The sequence below is a fragment of the Oreochromis niloticus genome, linkage group LG6 (assembly GCF_001858045.2).
Source record: "Oreochromis niloticus isolate F11D_XX linkage group LG6, O_niloticus_UMD_NMBU, whole genome shotgun sequence".
In the NCBI taxonomy this organism is placed as follows: Eukaryota; Metazoa; Chordata; class Actinopteri; order Cichliformes; family Cichlidae; genus Oreochromis; species Oreochromis niloticus.
Window position 1 is genome coordinate 38,059,699 of NC_031971.2, and position 22,234 is coordinate 38,081,932.

The 22,234-nt window shown below is 40.7% G+C and overlaps 1 protein-coding gene across 1 annotated transcript; it reads left to right on the plus strand.

Moving 5' to 3' along the window:
- The first annotated feature begins 344 nt into the window (after positions 1 to 344).
- LOC100702903 (rho GDP-dissociation inhibitor 1) lies at positions 345 to 19,756 on the plus strand. Its single transcript, XM_003447978.5, has 6 exons — positions 345 to 499; positions 9,766 to 9,954; positions 10,704 to 10,787; positions 15,174 to 15,250; positions 16,234 to 16,297; positions 17,921 to 19,756. Exons 2-6 carry the CDS (start codon positions 9,768 to 9,770, stop codon positions 18,118 to 18,120), a joined length of 612 nt encoding a protein of 203 aa, XP_003448026.1. The 5' UTR covers positions 345 to 499; positions 9,766 to 9,767; the 3' UTR covers positions 18,121 to 19,756.
- Positions 19,757 to 22,234: the final 2,478 nt, after the last annotated feature.

Below are 22,234 nucleotides of genomic sequence, written 5' to 3' on the forward strand. Positions count from 1 at the left end.
GTGAAGTTATGGTTTATTACACCCGTATTACATATTATATATGATTAAAAAATTATCAGAAGGTGTAGGTTTTGTAAGAATTTGCCGCTGCAGACACAAAAGATTTTAAATCAGACAAACAAACATGTACTTCAAGGGGTTTTACAAGCAATCACAGTGTTTTTTTAATACACAGTTGAGTTTTAAATACAGGACATTTATCACGACAAATGTCCTCTGTCCTCTGTACCGTTATCCTCTGTACCTTTTATCACAGTACAAGGTGTGACAGCAGAGCGAAACTATCCCACTGAACCCAAAACTAAACACAAGCTTTTAACATTGAAAGCGCGTCAACTACGTAGGGCGTGCGCGCCGCAGACACGCTCCCGGAAACGTGACGCGCGGGCGTCGCACGGGGCGGCGCCCCCTTGTTCGCCATACTTGCAGGAGAGCCCAGAGAGCAACGAACGCACTTACTGCAAAGGCTCCTGAAAACACTACTGCATTTAATTTAAAGGTAAGCGTCTCCAGCTTCGAAGACAGCTTCTAACGCCCTCTCTAGAGCAACCATAACCGGCGCGCGTCCGTGAAGCCGCTCCGTTGTCGCGCCCGCTCCCGTCAGCTGATGATAACTTGTCATGCTAATGTTAGCTGCAGGCTCCGGTTAGCTCGGCTGAATTGTTCCCAGCGGTTAACGAGCTAGCCACTTGTCTCTCTCCTCAGTCCCACCCTGTGAGAGGGGGGGCGGCAGGAAAAGTTGAGCCACATTGTTCAGTATTAATGAGTTTAATCGTTCAGGCTAATGAACCAGTGGCGTGCGTAAACTGCCGTGCTGTCAAAAAGAGGTTTCTTAGCCGGCTAATAATGACAGATATATTTACTATTTTATCACCATGGCAGCTGCGGTTCATCTGGGTTCTCTCGCGGATATTACATAATTGAGGAAAATTTGCAAAGATCCGTGATATTATCTTTAAAATAAACATACGTTCATTAAATTTCATTTAAAGAGCTCTTTTGTTTTTAATTTAATTTAATGCAGGAAAAATAAATATAGGAAACTCTGAAAGTCTTTGTGTTTATATGCCTGCCTAAGGCAAACAATAACACACTTTGACCAACGAACTATTAATTCTGTGTGTCAGTTAGAGATCAATACGTTAAAAAAAGCCCCACAAAAAGAACAGTCACACTTTGTTTTTAGTGTATGTTGTTCTTACTCTGTTCATCTGGGATTAAACTTATCTAGATTACAAACGACAAAATCACAGTCAGACCTTTCAGGAACTGGTTTATGAACTAAAAAGTATACGATTTAGAGATTGCATGATATATTATAGTATTCTTATCACTTCTCTCTAAGTGAGCCTTTATATAGGTTTATATAGGTTCATTCTTCTGTCAGATGTGTATAGAGTGTGAAATGATTTGATGATGAACCTAAATAATAAATAATCATCTGTTAGGCTCTATACACTTTAACAAAACTTAAATTCTTTGCAGATGGAGTTACTCATTAACAGGCTGCCCATTATGAAGGTCAGATAGATGTAATGGCACTTTGGCGCCGGTTTGTTGACTTTTTACTTGTTGGCGTTAACGTTTTCACAGCAGAGAAACAAACTCACGCCCACACAGCGAAAGTCTTTCTTTAAAGCAGCAGACACAGCTACTCCCTTGGAGCATCTCATTCCCCGTCTTTGCTGTTCTTGAATGTAGCTGGAGTCCCTTTCAGCTGTTAACAAACTGTTGGCTTGTGTATGGCGTGCAGCATGGCTGGATTGAACACGAGTGTACCGCCATTTCAGTGATGTCAAATCGATACAGGAACTCAGATCTTCTCAGATCATACAAAGGGAAATGCTGCAACAGTTGGAAATTATAAGACTTTCTGGAGATCTAAAGACTTTCAGTTTACCTGTTGTAGCATATTCACCTGACTGTGATGTGTGAAATAATTTTGGTGACACTACTTTGGTTGATAGAGGGCACCATTTTTGTTTTATGTTTCATTTATACATTGTTGAAGACTAACTTAATGTGTTATAAAGCTCAGTTCGATTTAATTTCTTTCAAACTGTACCAAATTTAATAATTACCTAGGGCTGCACGATTTTGCATAAAATGAGAATCACGATTTTTTTGCTTAGAATTGAGATCACGATTCTCTCACGATTTTCTTTTCCAATATAAATATTTATTGCACTTATTAACTGCACATCAACTTCGTAACAGTTGAAACTGAACATAAAAACAATAAATAAACATAAAAACAATAAATGCCTCACATTTTGTGGTTGCCGCAAAATGTTGTACTGCTTGAAATTCTGTCTCCACCGTTGCTGGACACTGCGTGTATAGAACAGGTAGTGCAACAATAGAAAAATAGTTGCGGGACGGCACTGTGTAGCGTTTGTCTAGGGTGTTGATCATTTTCCTAAATCCCTCGTTTTGCACAGTGTTGATATATCTTTGGTCAGGTGATAAGTAATAGCCTCCGTAATTTCTTTGTGCCTGCGGGAGTTCGACGTGTATAGGGAAGCGCTGTATAAGGTTCCCGTTATTGATGTTTGGGTGGTTGACCGGGACAAATTTTCTCCTGTCTCTTTCTCGTCATCCCTGACGTGTTCTCCGTTGTTTTTTCCCTGCCAATTTGAGCATCACGGCACAGCTTCTGTATCACGTGGTATAAGGCTCCGCCCTTGTCATTTGTTGAGCAGGAAGAGGGAGCGCTTGTTTTCATGCAGATTACGTCCCGGATCAAAATGCGGTACAATCGTCGTCGTCTTTTTTTTTTCTTTTTTTTTCTTTTTTTTTAAAAATCGTTGTCATTTGGAAATGAGAGCGCACATAAGTATGAATCGAGATCGCGATTTTTTTAACGATTAATCGTGCAGCCCTATAATTACCTGCTAAGCACGTCTGAAGAGCCAGATATATCGCTCTTTACTGAATCTTTGCACTAAAGAGACTTAAAGTAGTCAGACAGCTAAGGTAGCAGTTAGTTTGTTTAACCCTTACCTGGTTTGTCTACGCTGAGGTTGGACCAATGAGAATCAGATTGCTTTGATAGATGTGCTGAAATAGTTTGCAGTTTTTATGCATTCTATGTGTAGACTGTTTCATAGATAGTCTGGCAGCTTGTGCAATATTATTTAAACACAGAAAACACGAAAAGCTTTAAAATGTGAGGCTGTTGTGGATGGTCCTAAAATATGGGAGAAACTGGGAAAAACAGGAGTGTTGACAGATTTGGTAAGGTGGGTGCACAGTTAATGCAGGTCCCCATAATTGTTCTCTCCTCAGTGCTACTGTTGGTCCACTAACAGAACACATTTAAACTACTTAAAAACCCCAGTGGATGAAAAAAGAAAGAAATTCAATAAATGCAAAAGACAAATGACAAAATATTATTTAATATATTTCATAATTTCTCTTTGGCAAATAAATTACACATTAATAATACAAGGAGGTCAGTCTGTATTTCCAACTCCACAAAAGCTGTAAAGAAAAAAAGATATTTATAAAAAGATATTTATTTTATAAACATGTTATTTCTCATTTAAATGGTTATATAGTAGCACCTATGAAGCCCAGTTCACATATATTTGCTCATTGTGTCCAGGTTGTTGGTTGCATTGGTGGACATTGCAGACTCTGGTTGCTTAGGTAACCCACTAATGTATTTACCACCCAGTGATAAATCAATCAGTGGTATAATTCGCTCACATTGGTAGTCGCTTAAGATGTTCACCTCAAAGCTGAGAAGAGTTTGGCTCACTTATTTTCGACTGCTCCTACAAGACATTTTATATTCCCAGTTTTTGTGTAGGTCAGGCTCAGATTTTTCTTATATGTTAGTCTTTGAAGAAAATTATCCAGATTTATTGATTAATGCAAACCATTTGATTATAAAAAGTCCTCATTGTAACTTCTTTGCTTCAGTGCTTTGTAAGCATGTCATCCACGTTTGTGACTAAAATAGACATGAAATAGTGACGTGGAGTATTAGAAGATTCAGGCCAGGTAGTTCCTACATTTCTCAACAAAAAGACTGAAAACACAACAGCAGCTGTGGAGATGATGCTGTCACAGTTTAACGTGGAGCCACAGTCTGTCTACAGACACGTGGTGAAAAGCGGGGAGGCGGCGCTGTTACCGAGACAGTGAATTCAGCTGCAGTGAAAGAAAAAACACGTTTCTCTGGTCCAAAACTATTAAAACCTTTCTGATAAACAGCTGGTGTGAGTACTTCGTCTATCCACATCAACAACCAGCGCAAACATGACATAAAGCAAACTTTCAGCTCCTCGCATACGCCACCGTTTGCCTTACACAGAGAAAAATCCATGTTAAAGCTATAGAAGTTAGAATAAAAGCCTATTTATGCAGATTAACTGTTAACTTAATTAAACTGGCAGCAGCCCAGGGTGTACTAGACTAGATTTATTTCAAGGCTTTTGTAACATTGTTTTTCAGATTTAGATGAGTATAAAACATAAATAATGTTATACACATTAAATTAATTTGTATTTATAGTTAAAAAACAAAAACAAATAAAGGTTTTTTATTTTTTTATCTTGCAGGTCTGTAAAACTATACATGGGGTCCGCAAAACTTTAAGCACTGACGTGGGGCTGTTATTTTGGATAGTAAATTATTATTAACAGTAATTATTAACATGTAGGCCGTCGGCAGGTTCTGAACATGTTGTAACATCTGGATGATTCTTTAAAAAGCAATTACAGATGGCATTAAACAGACAGACACATACACAGGCACACGGTCGCTGACTAACATGCACAGAAATGCATAACAAACATTAACCTTGACCATCGTTGATCCCTGACATCATCGTCCATGAGCAAAACATTGTTGTTTGCAGGGTATTGTTGTCTCCCTGCTGTGCGGGCGGGCAGTACGGACACCTAAGTTTGTGAATGCGATAACTCGAGAATGAGGCGACCTCGGAGCTTCAAATTATTACTATAGGTATTATCTATATGCATATCTCAGTGAACTCAACCTGAATGTCAGAGGTTAAGTTTTCTGAAAATCTTGTGAATGCGATAACCTAAGAACAAGGCAACAAAGGGGTAGCACCAGTCGCCGGTAATTTTCATAATATTGCTGCTCAAAATTACAGCAGGCGGAAACCTCCATGTCTCTGTTAAATTCTGTTTTTAATTTATATTTAATGTTTGCATGAGGTTTGCAGGGGTAACAGTCTGGATTGGCTGTTGCCCTGCAGGTTGTTGTTCTTAGTGTTTGATACAAAAATAGATGAACTCAAGAGAACTCAACACCAAACAGAGGATGTAAACGATAGTGACACACTGCGCTGATGAGGCTACAGGCTCCCGCTTGCTTCCTCTGTTTGTGAAATTGAAGTTTCTTTAAGCTTCCCGTCCTGTTTGTGAGCCTGCTGAAGGCTGTGTGGGGCGGGTCTGTCAAACTGGGTTCTAGTCCACTCATGAAATGTCCTAATGTTAATATTTGGCATGACAGCACAAGGGGAGTCTTCTTAATATCACTTTTATTAACTTCTTACATCATGTCCTGTGAGAGCACGTGAACTGTTGAAAGTGAAAACACACGAGGATACTATCTTTTAGACATTCATAAAACATGGAATTTTTTTAGCTTTCCTCAAATAAAAGCACAAATATTATTATACTAATTTATTTAATTCTAAAATACATTTATCAGCTTGCCAGAAATTAAACTTTTAACCTTTTTATTGAATGTTTGCTCAAATGGAAAAGCTTGTGACAGGAGAACCGTAGTGCTTAAACGCATGCACGATAGTTCATTTGAAAGGTAACTTCTACTATCTGAAAATGTGACTGTTCCATATTTCAGACCTCTGCTAATCCCGTGAGGTATTGACGTTACAGGTGTCCTTACTCCTCATGAAAACATATTCGGTTGTCCAAATTTAATCATATTAGGTTAAATAGAAATATTTTATCCTCACTGTGTGGAGAAAAAGTGGCTGAGCAGGCAGTGGTACATTTGTGCTTTTATTAATAAAAATACAAAGTGAATATCCTAAAATTTATTCACTTGAGTTGTGTGGTTGACAGCTCACTCAAAATGCAACTCAAGGTCAAAATCAGGGGTGGCCAATTTATTTTAGTTAGGTTACATACAGCCCAGTATGAGCTAAAGTGGACAGTTGTAGATTGTTTTGCTTTCTCTTAAATGGTGAATGGACTGGTACTCATATAGCACCTTTCTGCTTAATTTGTGCACTCAAATTAAGCACCTAATCACACACAGACATTCATGCAGCGCTCTGCACAAAAGCACCTTTTATCTGACATGCGCACACGCACACACACACACACACACCTTCTGACCTTCTGATGAATGCATCAGGGTCAACTCGAGGTTCGGTATCTTCAGCAGATGGACTGGAGGAAATCAATCCACTGACCTTCTGATTAAACAGAGCCTCAGTGTAACGAAGTTTAAGTACACATTTATTGAACCAACCAACCATCAGTTATAAAAGTGAGCAGAAGAAAAATAACACATCAGTCACATCACGGCTCTTTAGGCTCACACTCTGCGTAAAACTGTGTCAGAATGATCACTTTCTGTGTTGCCAGATTGACCAAACTTTGGAGAATAAAGTAAATGGAGATTTTCCTACAGTTAAAGTGAAGGTGAGGGTGGGGTTTGTCACTGATGACTTTGACCTGAGAGGACTAAACAGCGGCAGCACAAGTATATTAAGAAGAAGATGAAATGAAAGCTGAAGATAAACAACTAGAGCTTTAAATCTGGCAGATTTCTTGTAAACTTTGCTGCAGGCTGACAGCAGCCAGTCTCTCTTTATAGCAGCAGGGTAAGTCTAAAGAGGGGTACTGGATTTACTCCACTACACACGTTTTTAAATTTTTTTTTTAAATATTTAAATTTACTAATAAATTATTATATGGTTTCACAGAATAAGATAGCAGTATATAAAGGGATTAAATTAGCCTTGTGTGAGACAATAAAATATACAAGCTACCAGTAAAAGACTGATGTACTTGCCCAGGTGCTCAGTGGGAAAAAATATTTAGCTTTTAGAAGAATTTCATAACAGGGAGACCATGCAAACCAAAAATATAAATAAAAAGCTAAGAGTTAATGCCAGGAGTTTCACTCCTCATCGAGTAACCGTGATCTAAATTTTACCTCAGTTTAATCTGCAGTTTAGTTATGCAAAACATGAACTCAAATGAAGATTTTATTTTAAAAAAACCAACAGGTTTTTTATCATTGTACATGGCTCTAATAATGCATTTTATTTTTATTGAGTGGAGGTATATCTGAAGTCACAACATGAACTTGACCTCAGTAAAATAAAAGTTAGGTGTTTAAAGGTTCTGCTTGATTAAGGAGAATTTGTGCAACCAGCAGATAATAATCACATTTTGCAGATGTTCTTGAAGTCTTACTTTAGTCACACGTTCTTGGTTCCTTCAGGTGCAAGAAATTGTGTATATATAATGGTGGATTTGTAAGGAATAGAAAAGAGGAAAATTTGAGCAGGATTTTGGCTCCTGCTCAGGCATGTTTATGGCTGCGGCTCCTCGCATAGTTTACCTCTGTGCTGCTTATAGATATTTCTATGATGCCTGCTAGTTTAGGCAGTTCATAAGAGAAGAGAGAAGTATGGAGACAAACGCAAACTTACGATTTGTATCACAATAATCAGTAATCACTAAAATTATTTGGGACATTTGCATTAGCCACAGTACTTTTAAAACTTCCAGTCTTAGTTACAGCCACAGTTTACACAGTGTTGCATCTGAGGCTGGAGACTCGAAGCATTTAATCCATCTGTTGCTGCTGAAATGTAAACGAATGTCATAGAGGTATTAAAACACTGCTGGCTGAGCACTGCTGGGTGGAGATGGAGGTACAATTAGTTCACAGCTACGTTTGCTGTATTTTTGAACTAACTGAAGCAGATTATAGTGATGTTGACTTAGCAGTTAATTTTTTTATCAGTTATGAAAAACGTGTAAAGCCCAGCCTAGTTAAATATCACCTAATAAATAAGAACGGATTATAAAAAAATCAAGAGTATAGTGACTAAAACGATCATGGTGCAACAGATCTTTCTATCGTGCATGTTGACATTATTTCACTAACTTTTATAGTCAGAGGAAACACATCTGCTCAGTTTGGATCCTTTTCCTGTACAGCAGTGAGCTTTCGCCCCTCCCTGAAAGCTCGGACTCGCTCGTGTTCAGCTTTGACCAAGATGATGGAAAAACCTGGTCTGCCTGGAAGGAGAAAAACTAACAAGTTTCCATAGGCGAACATGTTCTAGAAGAAAGACAAATGAGTACACCTGCCAGCATCCCTCACCCAAACTCTGAACGGTTTGCTATCACTGTCTTTGTGGCTGCTAACGCAGGTCTTCTGAGGTGGGCAGGTCCAATATCTACCACAAACATCCTGCAGTACAGGCTGCAGGCTGGCAGGGACCAGCAGCTTCCCTTAAGAGTACTCGCTATGACATAACCTTGTACGTCCTCCACCACAGCTGTGTACCCCTTTATTTGTTACATTTATCTATTTATTAAATAAAACATTTTATTGAAATTGTACATAAATCCTAAGAAAATCCCCTGTAAAATATTATAAGTTCAGTAAATACATCTTGTTTCTTAAATTCTCCTCCTATGTCTCCGAAACACCTCTCGAAGTTGGAGTTGTCCAGGAGGCGTCCTGTTCAGATGCCTGGACCACCTCAAATGGCTCCATTCATGCGCTTGACATTCTTTTAAATGTCTAGTCTAGGCATGGATGTTTTTTGCCATAATGGAGCAGCCCTGTGAAGCAGTAGTCACTGCATCTGAGCAAAGTTTACGTCCTGAATTCTCTCTGCTGGTTTTTCCACATTACTGAGAGTTCGTTGTGTGCAGAGCTGCCTTTTAGGTTTTTTAAAAATGCTCCTGTAATTATTTACAACATTAAAGTGGCTGCTCTTAAGTGATTAAAGATAAACAACCAGCACTAAAGTGTAATTGTAAGCGATGTATGCTGGAGTGCTAGTGGTGCATTCAGGGCCTGCGTTTTTTTTCTGTTTTGCTGTGGGTGGGAGGGGGGGACTTTAATGTGAGCTTTAAGACTCTCGGTCCAAGCACAGCTCTTCCTGCTTTTGTTACACTGTGTGTTTGAGCGGTGGAAATTTTTTTGGCATTAGCCTCCCTAAAACGGGAACACACAGTTAGTTTCTGTGCAAATGAAACACAAACCCATTGTCTCTGCATCAGATTAACTCGATCATCTTGCTTTCCTGACATAAATGAGATGGCTTCCTTATTTGGAGGTTTATGAGGACGAAACAAATGTTATTCTTTGTTCTTGTTATCCTTGAAAATCTTCCCTGATAACATCGCTGAGAAAAACAAATATACATGACATCTGCTGTGTACACTGTTGTGAAGCTGTTGCTTGGATGAATGTAATAGAGGTGAAAAAGACCAGACTCATGTCTGCCTTGCCAAGGGAACACAGTTGTTTTCATATGACCTAAATAACTGCATCATGGGATGCTTGACGCCTCGTTCATGACTCCCCTCTCATTATTACTACTTCAAAGAAATGAGATTAGATGACATAAAATGCTAAACACAGCAGAGTTTGTCTTTTTGTTTACAACAAAACACTTGCCTCCCCAAGAGACAAGTGTTAGTAAGAATATAGGACGTCTGCCCACCTGCTTTCTTTCCCATGCTCACTATACCGTCACTCTTCACATTTTTCCCTCTCCAGACATGGCTGACGATGACGTGACTACAGAGCAGCTAGCAGCTATCGCCGCTGAAAATGAAGAGCCAGAGCCAGTGAACTACAGACCTCCAGCCCAGAAGTCAGTGAAGGAGATCCATGAGCTGGATAAGGATGACGAAAGCCTACGCAAATATAAGGAAGCCCTGCTTGGCCCTGGGATCTCTGAGGCTGGTAATACACTGTGTGTGTCTGAGTGTGTGTGCGTGTGTGTGTTCTCCAAAACCACAGTTCAAATTGTATCTCGTTTTTTCTTTAGAAGTGATTAATTAAAAACAGAAAAAAATATGTTTATTTGATTTAATGATAAACAAAGAAAGTCCATTACTCTGATGTGTTTCTTGTTAACTGCTTCAACAATACATAAGAGGTGCCTGTAGGTGTCACAGTGCAGGAAGATGGTGCTGTGTTACAATAAAGCAGATGTTTTTTTCTGGTTTGTCACTGAACTGTTACACCCCTGTTTGATGCATTATGTATTTTATTAAAAAAAAACAAAAACAGGACTAAGCTGGAGTTGTATGTCTTTATAGTAACCTGTGGCCTAGTGTTGTCCGTCAAACACTGATGATCAGCACGCTTCCTGCCATGAGGAGAAAAGTTTGAATTGTTGACTGAGAACAAACTGAAGAGTAATTAATGCAGAATCTGTCCCAACTACAGCAGCCTGTCCTGATTTCAGCTCCCCTGAGTTCAAACACTTCAAACACGTAGCTGATTCTTACATCACATGCAGACCTCCTATAAATGTCTGGGCTAAGCAGACCGCATGTGAAAATGACTTTAAAATGTCTTTAAGGATAAATAAAAGTTATGAATATAAACTGTGGAGCAGCCAGCAGTAATCTGGGTAGTGTGAGACACATGTTTAGCATGTTTGCTATGTCTGTACTGAATCACCTGTTTCTTTGATCCTGTCTCAGATCCCAATGTTCCCAATGTCCAGGTGATCCGGATGAGTTTGGTCTGTGATAGTGCTCCTGAGCCGCTGGTCCTGGACCTCTGTGGTGAGTCTGTGTTCAGGCAGAAATCAAGTAGAAGTTTCTGATTGAATCCAAACATTCAGTGTTCGATAACTAATGGCGCCACATTGGAACTGTTGATTGGTCAGCTGCGGATCCATTTGTAGCCTCTGTCAACTGCTGGGTTACTAATTAGACTTGTGCTATTCCTTTAAAAGTAAAATTCCACCAGGTGTGTGTGTGGCGGGGTGGGGGGGCAGGTTTTTGTAGGGGAACCTGGGGAAGGATTATTAATAAGTGGCCCGGGTTTGTCTCTTCTGGTCCACTGCTTTAGGTTTTCAGTTGTTTGCTATTTCCCAGCTGCCTGGGGACCTTCTTCATACCCATGTGCACCTGCTGCAGAGGCAGGCTGGCAGGGATCGTGGCTGGCACTGTGAAAAAAACATTTGTGTGTGACTCCAGGAGTACCTGGATAACTCAGTGTCCCACCAACATCCTCACCTCAGTTATTTTTTCAATTTTTATTTTGTTTAAAGCTAGAGGAATCTGCTGATACCACAACAAAATCATTGTAAATATGAGAGGATATAATTGAGCATCCTTGAGTTTATTCAGAGTTATGAGGTCACCTGTGAAGCAAACTGCTGAGACAAACTCACAAACAAATAGGGGTGGGGTGAAAAATCTATACTGGATAGTATCACTATATTTTGTATCATGTTGTGGTATTGTATCGATACAGGGACACCAAATGTCTATGTTTTATTAAATAAAATAATCTTATTAACCATAACAGTTAATAAGAGAGATAAAATTAATATCGAGCAGGTTCGTGTTATTGGTACAGTCAGGTTCCAGTTTCTCATGTTGCCCCTTGGGAAAATTAATTTCCAGGCTCCCATCTATGAAATAATTGAAATGCATTTTTTCTCTCATGGGCCAGTAAATCTCCTTGTCAGAGGTCCAGTGGTGTTGGTGGGGGACTCGAGACTCGAGGCCACGCTGCCAAAGTCAACAACGTGTTGTTCCATCACATTTTCACACACCATTATTTTCTTTCAAATCATTTTCATCCTGTTTCAGAGCTCTCAGAAGTGTTTGTCCTGCACCCCCAGTACAGACTCTGCCTATTATATTTCCATCCAGCAGCACTTACTCTGTGAAGGTCTGAATCTGCTGCTGTTAACGCTAATAAGATTTACCGACACATCCAGAAGCAGAGAGAAATGGACAAACTACAGAGACTAGATTTAGTTTTTAAATTCGTGGCACTAATTTAAAAGTTAATGCAAAATATTCCAGAGTTTTATAATCTTGTAGGTCTGAACTGCATCTTCTCACTCCTCAGCTTCGGGCCCAGCTGGCCTAGATTCGGATCAGTCCAGGACATTTTGTCCTGTTCCTCGTTGCAGCTTTTACTGCTTTCTCAGATAAAGTTGTGACTGTCCACTCGGTAAATAAAGGCACAATAGTCCAGTGTGACTGTGACTTTTTCAAAAATCCTGCCATTAATTGTAGTTTAAAGTCACAGATAGCCCTCAGCTATGCTCATGTGTCTGTCTTTAAAGCTGAATATTGTCAGGCTAACGAAGCCCCAGGAGACGTTAAAATGAATTGTCCCCATTGTCTTTGTATTTGGAGATAAAACATGTTTTGCTTTTCAATAAAAGGTCCCTGAAAGTAATATTTTTAAGATGTTTCATGGCACAGTCATTTCTTCTCTTATGGAAGGAACCAAAACGTTTAATAAGGTTGATGATAAAATGCGACCTCACAGTTTCAGGTTCAAATGACTTACAAACTGGCCCAAAACATAAGACTCTTACTTCTGTGATCACAGAGACTGTGATAAAAAGAAGCTTGCAGGATGAAGAAGGTAAAGGAGAAGGAGCAAAGACTAGTTTAAGTTGTCTGTTTTTGTACTTCAGGAGCAGGGAATAAAACTGGAACACAAACTGTCTGAACTTCAAAATATTTCTGAGTTTGGGCTCACTTCCTTCTTTGTTGTTGGTTTCTTGTGAAGCTTGGATTTAAGAGGACTCAAAGGAAGAGGAGGACACACTCTACTCAGCAAGAACATGCTAGAAACAGCTCAGTTTAAAAGCCTTTTTTAGAGGCCTGGGAACAACGGGGCAGCAACGGTCAGCATGGCAGTCAGCTCCCACGGGGACTGCCAGATGATTTCAGTGTCCCGAGGACTCACTGATTGTAGGAAACAAAGGGAGGGATGTAAATGTTGCGCAGGGCAGCGTGATTAAGGCAAAAAACTGAAACTGTTATAATCTGGATTATTTAAGACTGTAATTTAAAAAACAAACAAACAAGAAATTACTCAACTTTCCGAAAAAAACATTTTACCTTTAAATTCAGATATAATGAAATTAGTGGTTTACAGATTAGTGGGTGATTTGATGCAGTACCAATCAGAAGGTCAGTTATTAAGTTGCCAGCTGACATAGTGTCCTTGAGCACAATACTGAGCCTCGTATATGCGTTTGATTCAGGTGTTGGATTGTGAGTTTTTGCGTGACAGGCTTGTAGCGTAGAAGTATGACAACTAATAACTTTACTTTCTCTAGACCAAAAGCTTTCCTTGTCCAAAAATGTCTCCTGTGTCTCCTCTTCTCTTAATCACTTATATTCTGCACATTTTTAATCTCAGCTTTGTTTTCTGTGCCAGAGTAACAATAGAACAGGATAGAGGAGGACAGCACAGACACACAGGGTGTATACAGAAAAAAAAGCATGTTTGTTAAGACATTAGGACACTTTTAGAGAAGTGATCCAGTTTAACTTGTGCTTTTAACAAGACTCTCTGTTAGTAGTAGATGGTGAACCGTTCGTCAGTGTATCCTCTGCTAAGGGAGGCAATAACGAAGCACCGAAGCAGCTTTCCTCAGTATTTAGATCATTTGAAGAGCTCCCATCATGGTTTCCATGTAAATGCTTTCAGGTCATGTCACTCTGTGGGGAATATTGCTAACAACATCTGACTAGTCAGCTGCTGGGTCTGTGCTTTCAGGAAGGGGTAGATAACAGAGGAAGGTGCGGCTGTAAAGGTAAAAGGTGCACATCGTTTAAAACAGAAGACAAGATGCTTCGGTGACATTTTCATCCTGTTTAGGTGAAGTGAAACAGCCTGACGTCTCTAAAAGCAGTTTTAAATTGTTTATGGTCGATTAACCTCCAAGTTTGAGCCACTCGTTTTTATTTCTTTTTAATATAAACTGATACAGTCACAGTCAACAGCTCAGTACTAAAATCTAAGGTCATACACTGTTTTAAGTAAACTAGATGTAAAACAAAAGCTTAGAGGCTGAAGTGGGAGCTCACTGTATGCAGCAGTATGTGAGTCCTCAGAATAGAAGCAGCTCATTTTGTACTCGCGAGCTTCACCTCACGATTGTGATCTAAAAGAGACGATCTGCATTATAATTAACACCTACTTATCTCACAGTGATGTTTCTGTAGAGGTCTACAGAGTGAAGCGATGTTGGTGGATGGTTACAGGAGCTACGATAACATCTGTTCAGTGAATCTTTAAGATTGAAACATGAGGGTAAAGACTTGTGCTTTGGTACTTGTTACGCTGGATTCTCACAGCGTAACAAGTACTTTGGTAGTAACTGTGCACTCAGTACAGCTGTGCTGTGAAATATCAACATTGTATCGGTTTAAAAAAACAAAACTCAGTATTTTAGATAATTGTGTAATTTTACCTTTTTAATTTTATATGATTTATTTATTTTTAGACCTTCATGCATTTGTGTTTTACATTTATTTTTAAATTCATTTTTGCCAAAAGAGACGGTAACGAATAAAGTCACTGTGAAGTAAAATGTGATGTCCTAACAGCTCTGTGCCCTGCAGACTGTCTAGCTCACGCTTTTTACCAGTTTTCATATGCAAATGTTTTACTTACTAATTTATTTGTGAGAAATCATATATTCAGCTGCCTCTCCAGTAAGTCTCATCTTGGACTGCAGCTGATGACGGTGGTATTGTTCTCCTCTGCTGCCTTTGTGAGCTCAGCTTAGCGCCACCTGCTGCAGGTTTGTGTTTGAGTGGCTGTCAAGCTCACGACGGATCTCCACAGCAGAGGGAGAGCTGCTGTCGACAGCTACAGTCCAAGATGTTCAAGTTCCCCCATCTGCATGACCTGCGGGTCCCTGTTGGGGAAGCAGCTTAATGAAATCCAAGACAATAATAATAATAATAACCTGGCCAAAGAGCCAGCGGGCAAGACACGACACAGGAAGGGTCGCGGCTAAGCAGGTTAGCGAAGACTGATCAGCGTGAGAGTGAGAGGATTGCATGAATGAATCGATGGCACTAGTCCATATAACAGATAGAAATTAAAAAATGCTGAAGTGAACTGTCACTGAAGTTTGGACCTTATATTGATTTGTCTGTGTTTGTTGTTGCTCACAGGAGACCTGGAAGCCTTTAAGAAGCAGGCCTTTGTCCTGAAGGAGGGAGTAGAATACAGAATAAAGATCAGCTTTAAGGTGAGAGCTGCTGGTCTGTTTAAGAAATGAGTGCATCTGTCCTTGTTATTTGCAGAACATGTCACATGTACAACTATTCCACTGATAGCGATGTTTTCAAATCTGTGAAGTTTGGGTCACTGGACAGGACTCGACAGCCATCCTCTAAGGCACATTTTACAGAAATATTGTTGGCAGATTGCTGCCATTAACTATAGGAAATATTGCTCACTTCCTGTGAATCCACTGGGTGTAATGTGGGCTCAGACGACGTAAATAGCAACAAAAAGACAAGAGACACTCATTGTTATTTATCTGGAACCACATCACAATTACAAAGCAGAGCCACAAAGAGCCATCTGTAGCCACTCAATAACAAAAAATACAAAATCTCAAAGTAATTGGTGTCAGGTCATCTGTGCTCTCATTAAAACATTAGTTGGTAGCAGGAGAGTTGTAGTAGATGCTCACAGGGTGAAAAGAGGCTTTTTATCAGCTTAAACAGTTTTCAGCTAAAAGCACGTTGGGAATCACCTTTTTGGTGCAGAAATTGTATTGTATGCCTGTCAGACTGTGTTATCCTGTCATGTTCATAGTTTCATAGAAGAAATGGGACCAAATTCTGTTTCTGTGAGAGGCAGCCAGTAACGAGTTGATGTTATATTTATACCCAATGTTGGTTCACCCTCAGGTTAGGTGCATTTTTAGGCTTGAATTATTCACAGTTCAGGGTTAATTAGTTTAACAGGAAAAAAAAAAAAAACATTTCTCTGAAAAAGGTCATGTCCAGGGACTAAAAATGAGTGAAAAAGCAGCCAATGTCCAAAAACCACTTTCTTCAGAAAGCCTCAAGAACTTTTGATCAAGTCAGAAGAAAGTCTGGCTCCTTGGAAGCAGTTTAAAGAAATGAGGGGCAGCTCAAGACTTTTGCACAGTGCCATAGACTTTCCAAAACTGATCTGTCTTACGGTCACATGTCTGATGTGATGTCTTTGTGTCCTCAGGTGAACAGGGAGATCGTGTCGGGGCTGAAGTACGTGCAGCAGACGTTCAGGAAAGGAATGAAGAGTGAGTGAAAAACGTCTCTACAGACATAGTTCCTCTGAAGATCAGCATTACTGGTTGGATGCGGCTCCTGCATGTAAAGCTGACCGTGTGCTAACAGCCAAACAGCAGCCTACAACAACCAGAGGCTCATTAGCTGTGCTGCTAATCAGTCTTTTTATATACAAGCATGCACAGCTGCTACTTTGCTAAATGAGCTGTTAATGTCAGTTTGGGGCTGATTATCTAGCCAGCCGCTGATGTGGAATAAGTCTTTTTCCTGGATCAAAAAGGCTCTTTTGGAGCGAGATGAAAATGAGCCTGTTTAACTTGGGCTCCTTGTTTAAAACAATCTTGTCTATCCTTTGCGCGTTAGCTACAGTTACAGCACATCTGTTTACATTCAAACACGTACAGGCCTCAGTCTCACAGTCACCCCTCACACAACTTAAACGTTTCTCTTTGTCAGTAAATTTGAAAGTTTTTTCCTTACGATGAAACAGAAAACAGTGTTTAAGCACACAGAGGGGATACTGAGTCACAGAGTAATGGGTAATACTGAGTAACCACAGATGTAACAGCAGCTCTGAAGTAAGGCGAGTGAAAGTGGATAAGACGTCTCATGTCACAACAACACTGTTACAAGCTGAAAAAACAATGAAGCAACAATCCTGAGACCTTCTGTGATCCAGAACTTCTTCAGGGCCTGAAGCTTTATAAGTTATCGAAAACGGCCTCTCACAAAATACAAATTTTAAGTATTATTTGAACATTTTTGCCTTTTTTGGATGGTGGAGCAGTGAAGACAGACAGGAAAGTCAGGAGAGACGCAGCTGCTGGGACTGCTGCACTCGCCTTCTTACATACGGAGCTAAAGCAGCAGACTCGCGCTCTTTTTAAAGCCTATGTTTGTGTTTTGCATGTTTAGCTTCTTTTTTAAATATTTAATTGGATTTTTATTCTAATAAAAATTTAAGGGAATCACAGAATGACTCAAAGTCATTACAGTTAGGAATAATAGACTGTTGTGAATCTATCTCACCTTTTTTGGTGCAAATTGAAGTGACAACAGGTGCACAGGAGAGGAAACAAGAGCACTCCCCAAAATAAGGATGAGCTGCTTCCTGCAGCCCGTTCAGTTTCAGTCTAGCTCCTCCAGGATAGCACATCCACACAAAGGTTTCCCAGATCAAGAGTGTGGCGGAGATAACGGGTATCTGCTCGTTTCTGTGAGGAGGAACGGGAGTGTTCCTGTTTCTGACACACGAGTATCTCACTGGTTGTTGTTTTGCAGAGCTCTAGCAGTGCTGCTCTTACTCCCCCTCATACAGACGAGCATTCCTGCTGCTGGGTTGACGTCCAGCTGTCCTCTCTTAATATCTCCATCTCCTGCTGTGCAGTCAAACCTCGTGACAGCCCATCATAGTGATCTTTTATAATTATATATCCACGTATATTTAAAAATTTAACGTCCTATAAAGCTGTTATTTTATTTTTTTGCTGTAACTGGCTCCTCCGGGCCCTGCAGTGCCTTCATGGCCCACATGTTGGTAATTACCAGCCTGTGAACACCTGCGTTGTTCAATCTGATGCGTTGGCGTGTAAATGTGATGTAAAGATCTAACGTTTCCTCTCATTTGTCGACAGTTGACAAGTCAGACTACATGGTGGGCAGCTATGGGCCGCGTGGTACTGAATACGACTTCCTGACCACGGTGGAGGAGGCGCCCAAGGGCATGCTGGCCCGCGGCAACTACGTCATCAAATCCAAGTTCACTGACGACGACAAGCACGACCACCTGTCCTGGGAGTGGAACCTGAACATCAAGAAAGACTGGAAAGACTAAAAGAGGCCTTTGTGTTTGGAGCTGGGGGTGTAGGGGGGGCCGCAAGGGATTCCCTCAGCCCCTCCCCTCCTCCTCCATCTTCCTTCTCATCCTCCTCCCATCCCTGCCACGTCCACCGCCATTTCTGCCTTTTTTGTTTTTGTCGTGCATTTCATGCTCTCATGCCTTATCTCACGCCTCACTGTCTTAACGCCCCACCCGCCCCGCTCTGTCAGCACCAGTAGCAGCAGCAGTAGCAGCAACCTAACCCCCCGTCTGTCCGTCCATCACCTCCCTTCCTGCTCAACGTTTCATTGGTTGCGCACGAGCCCACCTCTGTCCATGCACTCACGCACCCCACCGAGCTGTGCCAAGTAGCACCTTACTCCCGCGCCCGCCGCCCTCTGCTTCCTGTTTTTGTCCCCGGTTTTTCACTGCTTCAAGAGATTAAGTCCTGCCCCCTCCCCCCCCTCCCCCGAATGGTGTCTTCCTCTCTCAGTATAAGTACATGTGGAAAAGCAACTGTACAATCAACTTTTGTTTGCCTTTTTTTATATAATGGTATCAATGGTTGTGTAATGTGATTGTATTCACACCACAGTTAATCAGCTGTTCTTAGCACCACCCCCCAGCATCCACCTCCCCGTCTGCCCGCTCGCCAACCGCTCTTTTGCTCACCTACTCGCTCGCTGTCTTTTGATATGATTACCAGTACCTGCCTTGAAAGAAAAACGAAACGAAACACATTCATTCAGAGCTGCTCTAAGCCGCCTCTTTTTCTTCCCTAAATGTACTCGCACGCTCCCTGTCAGATGGGAGGCGTGGCCAAAGTGAACAAGGGAGTGGAAAGTATAAAAAGTAGCTGCCTTACGTATCGATTAATGTTTTTTAGCATGCCTTGTGTGCACGAGCAGCGCTCGCGATCAAGTAGTCTGTATACGAAGGGCTCGCTCTCGCTACCAACGAATAACCACCTGTAGCCCTGTTGTAGTGGAGACTGTTTATACAGGTTACTGAATGGCAGCTCTGCACACGCCCACTGCCCCCTCCACGTAAAACGCTTCCTGTAATCGGAGGGAACTGAATGTTAACAATTGGAGAAATTTTAATCTGGCACTCTGGCTTCTTTTAGCCAAGAGGCCTTTGCACCAACTACGATCACATGGAGAAAAAACGGTAAAAACATTTTAGATTTTTATTTTCTTCCCCCCCCCGCCCTCGTTCGTTCAGATCGCTTCATTGGTTGCAGTCAGGTGTGGAGGAGGCTGAGCCAGGCGCCGTCTGCTGCTGCCGGAGACCTCGGCGGCGTCTGGTCTCACCCGCAGACAGAGGAAAACTGACATGAACAGTCAGGTGACACTACAAGAGAAAACACATGCTCGCTATTTAAATGATGAATGAAGGTTTTAAAAACACGACTGACCGGTGACATTAAATATGAAGCAAACTCGTACTGTACCGAAACACATGGATGTAAAGCTTCTGTTTGTTCCTTCCTCATCCTCTTCTTCTTCTGATGATAATTATTAATTCCTGCTCCATACATTCCTTCACATTGTACAGTTTCTATGAAAACGCTGGCATGCTGGTGGGGTTGTATATTCTATCATCATTTGTGGTTGCTCTTCTCGGTCAATAAAGATTTTGCTCAACCTGGCCTCTGACGTTCTGGTGTTTTGCAAATAAAGCTTTTTGCTGTATTACACTGTGAATAAATTCCACTCAGGCTGTGAAAGTGATGACTTTAATACTGCAGGTAAGGCATAGTGGCTTTAACACACTGCTGGTAGAGCCTGCCTGACAGTTTTGTTTTTCATACTGATAACATTTGGTCATTTTAAAATCTGATATGTTGTTGCAAAACAAATAAATTTTCCTAACATTTTATGAGTTCTTACATAAAATGTAAGTTAATGTAAGTTCTTATGTTAATGTTGATTACTTGTGTATGCACTGTCTGCTCGGATCAGCTGGGTTTGTAGGGTTTCAAAGTTGCAGAGCGCCCTCTGGTGGACAGACTGTTTGAATGGTATTTCTCCTGTCTCTTCAGTCTTGATTTATTGGTCATTATAAATGCTGACACAGATATATTAGTAAATAGGTAATATCAGCCGATATATGGGTCCCACTGATAGAGCAGACTAATTATTACATTTATTTCTATTACTACTTTTATTGTTATTTAAACAGCTGTAATGAATATGGGATAAATAAAATTGCAGCAGAGCCCGGTTCTGTCGGAGATTTGTTCCTATTAAAAGGGTCAGGATAAGAGCAGCGATTCCCAAACTGTGTAAAAATTGGACAAATTGGGTCTAAAAAGTCAAGCCAACACAGAATTGCCTTAAACTGCCATTCTTCTTAATGTCCACCAGGGTGGGGGAGGGTGTATACGTGGCTACAAAAACACTTATGGGACTATAAAAGTGTCAGATCAACTGTGTCTACAACTCTAGTAAAATCAGCACTGCTAGATTATGAAATAATCTCACATTAATCTGTACAATCTGATCTCTTTTTGCAGCCTGAGGAGTCGCCACCTGCTGGACATTGTTAAGAGTGGAGGTTCAACACAATTCTCCACTAGCTTCAGTTTTCACAGATGCGTCATAGTGGTTTCACAGAGTGCTCTGAAAAAGTGCCTTAACAAGATGAATGTTGTTTTTTATGATATAGAATATCTAACACACATTTCAGTCTCTCTTTCCATCTGCTGAGTTCAAAACTGGAACCAGGAGGAAAAGTGACCGAGAGACAAATAAGAAAAAAAAATTGCCTCTGTGCTTCACCACAGTGGATTTCTAATCAGTGATTAAAATGCAGACTTTCACGTTTAAATCATTAGATTTTACAACAATTGCATACAAGTTTTTGTACTAATTTGCATTCTATTGCTTTTCAATGTAATTTGAAATATGAGGCACAAAGAGAAACCAGTACGAGCGAAGGTGGCAATCATTACGTTGAAAGGAACTAAATAAACCTGTAAGAACAAACACTTTAGGACACAGGTGTCGAACTCCAGGCCTCGAGGGTCGGTGTCCTGCAGGTTTTAGATGTGTCCTTGATCCATCACAGCTGATTTAAATGGCTAAATGACCTCCTCAACATGTCTTGCAGTTCTCCAGAGGCCTGGTAATGAACTAATCATTTGATTCAGGTGTGTTGACCCAGGGTGAGATCTAAAACCTGCAGGACACCGGCCCCCGAGGCCTGGAGTTCGAGACCCCTGTTTTAGGACAACAGCTTCTGGAAGCTCACTTACCTTTAATGATGATGTCAGCAGGGGGAGGAGGGGTCCGAACAAATATTGGCAGGATACAATCAAAACTATCCTAAACGTTTCATCGCATCAGCAGGAGCTAAAAGTGAAGCTTGTGTTTGCATAAAACAAGTCAAACAGTATATTCATGGAAATTATGGAAAACTAAAGCTAAACGTTTTTTCATATGTATTGATCCTGAAGTCTTACCTTACAAAATTATTAATTACATCTTATTGTGAAATTCCTCCAGGGCAAAGGCTCGTGTTAAGCAGGATGTGTCCGCCGTCAGAGGATTCTATTCATTTCCTTCCAGTGCTGTTTCAACACTGGAAGGAGATTTTCCTTTATAATCTCCTTCCAGTGTTGAAACAGCTGAAACACTTTAACCAGCTTTGTCAACCAGCGTTTCACTTATACAAATTAAAATGAGTTTCACCAGTCTGAAAAAAAATCCACATCTACTAATTGTGCAGCTATTTCAGAAAAATGTTTTTAAAGTAAAACTGCAAAGCATTTAAACGTCATCAGAAGGTCCAAAGGACCTGGAGAAATCTCTGTGCGCTGAGGGCAATGGACAACTGAGGCAAACTGGAAAACTGCTCTGCAATTGTGCAAGACAAGTCCGGTTTGTCGATGTGTCGAGTGAGCCTCCGAGAGTGAATCTGAGGGAATAAAAACAGTCCTGTCCAAGTGGTTTATGAGCTGTAAATACTGAGGACTACAAAGGCAACATTTCCTGGTGAGATGACGTGGAGACTTCTTTCATTCATGCAATGAAGCCAATGAAGAGAAATGAGTATAGGAGAAATCTGCTCTCTCTTTCTAGTCCCTGTCGGTACTCTTACTAAAGCATTTTGGATTAACTGAAAG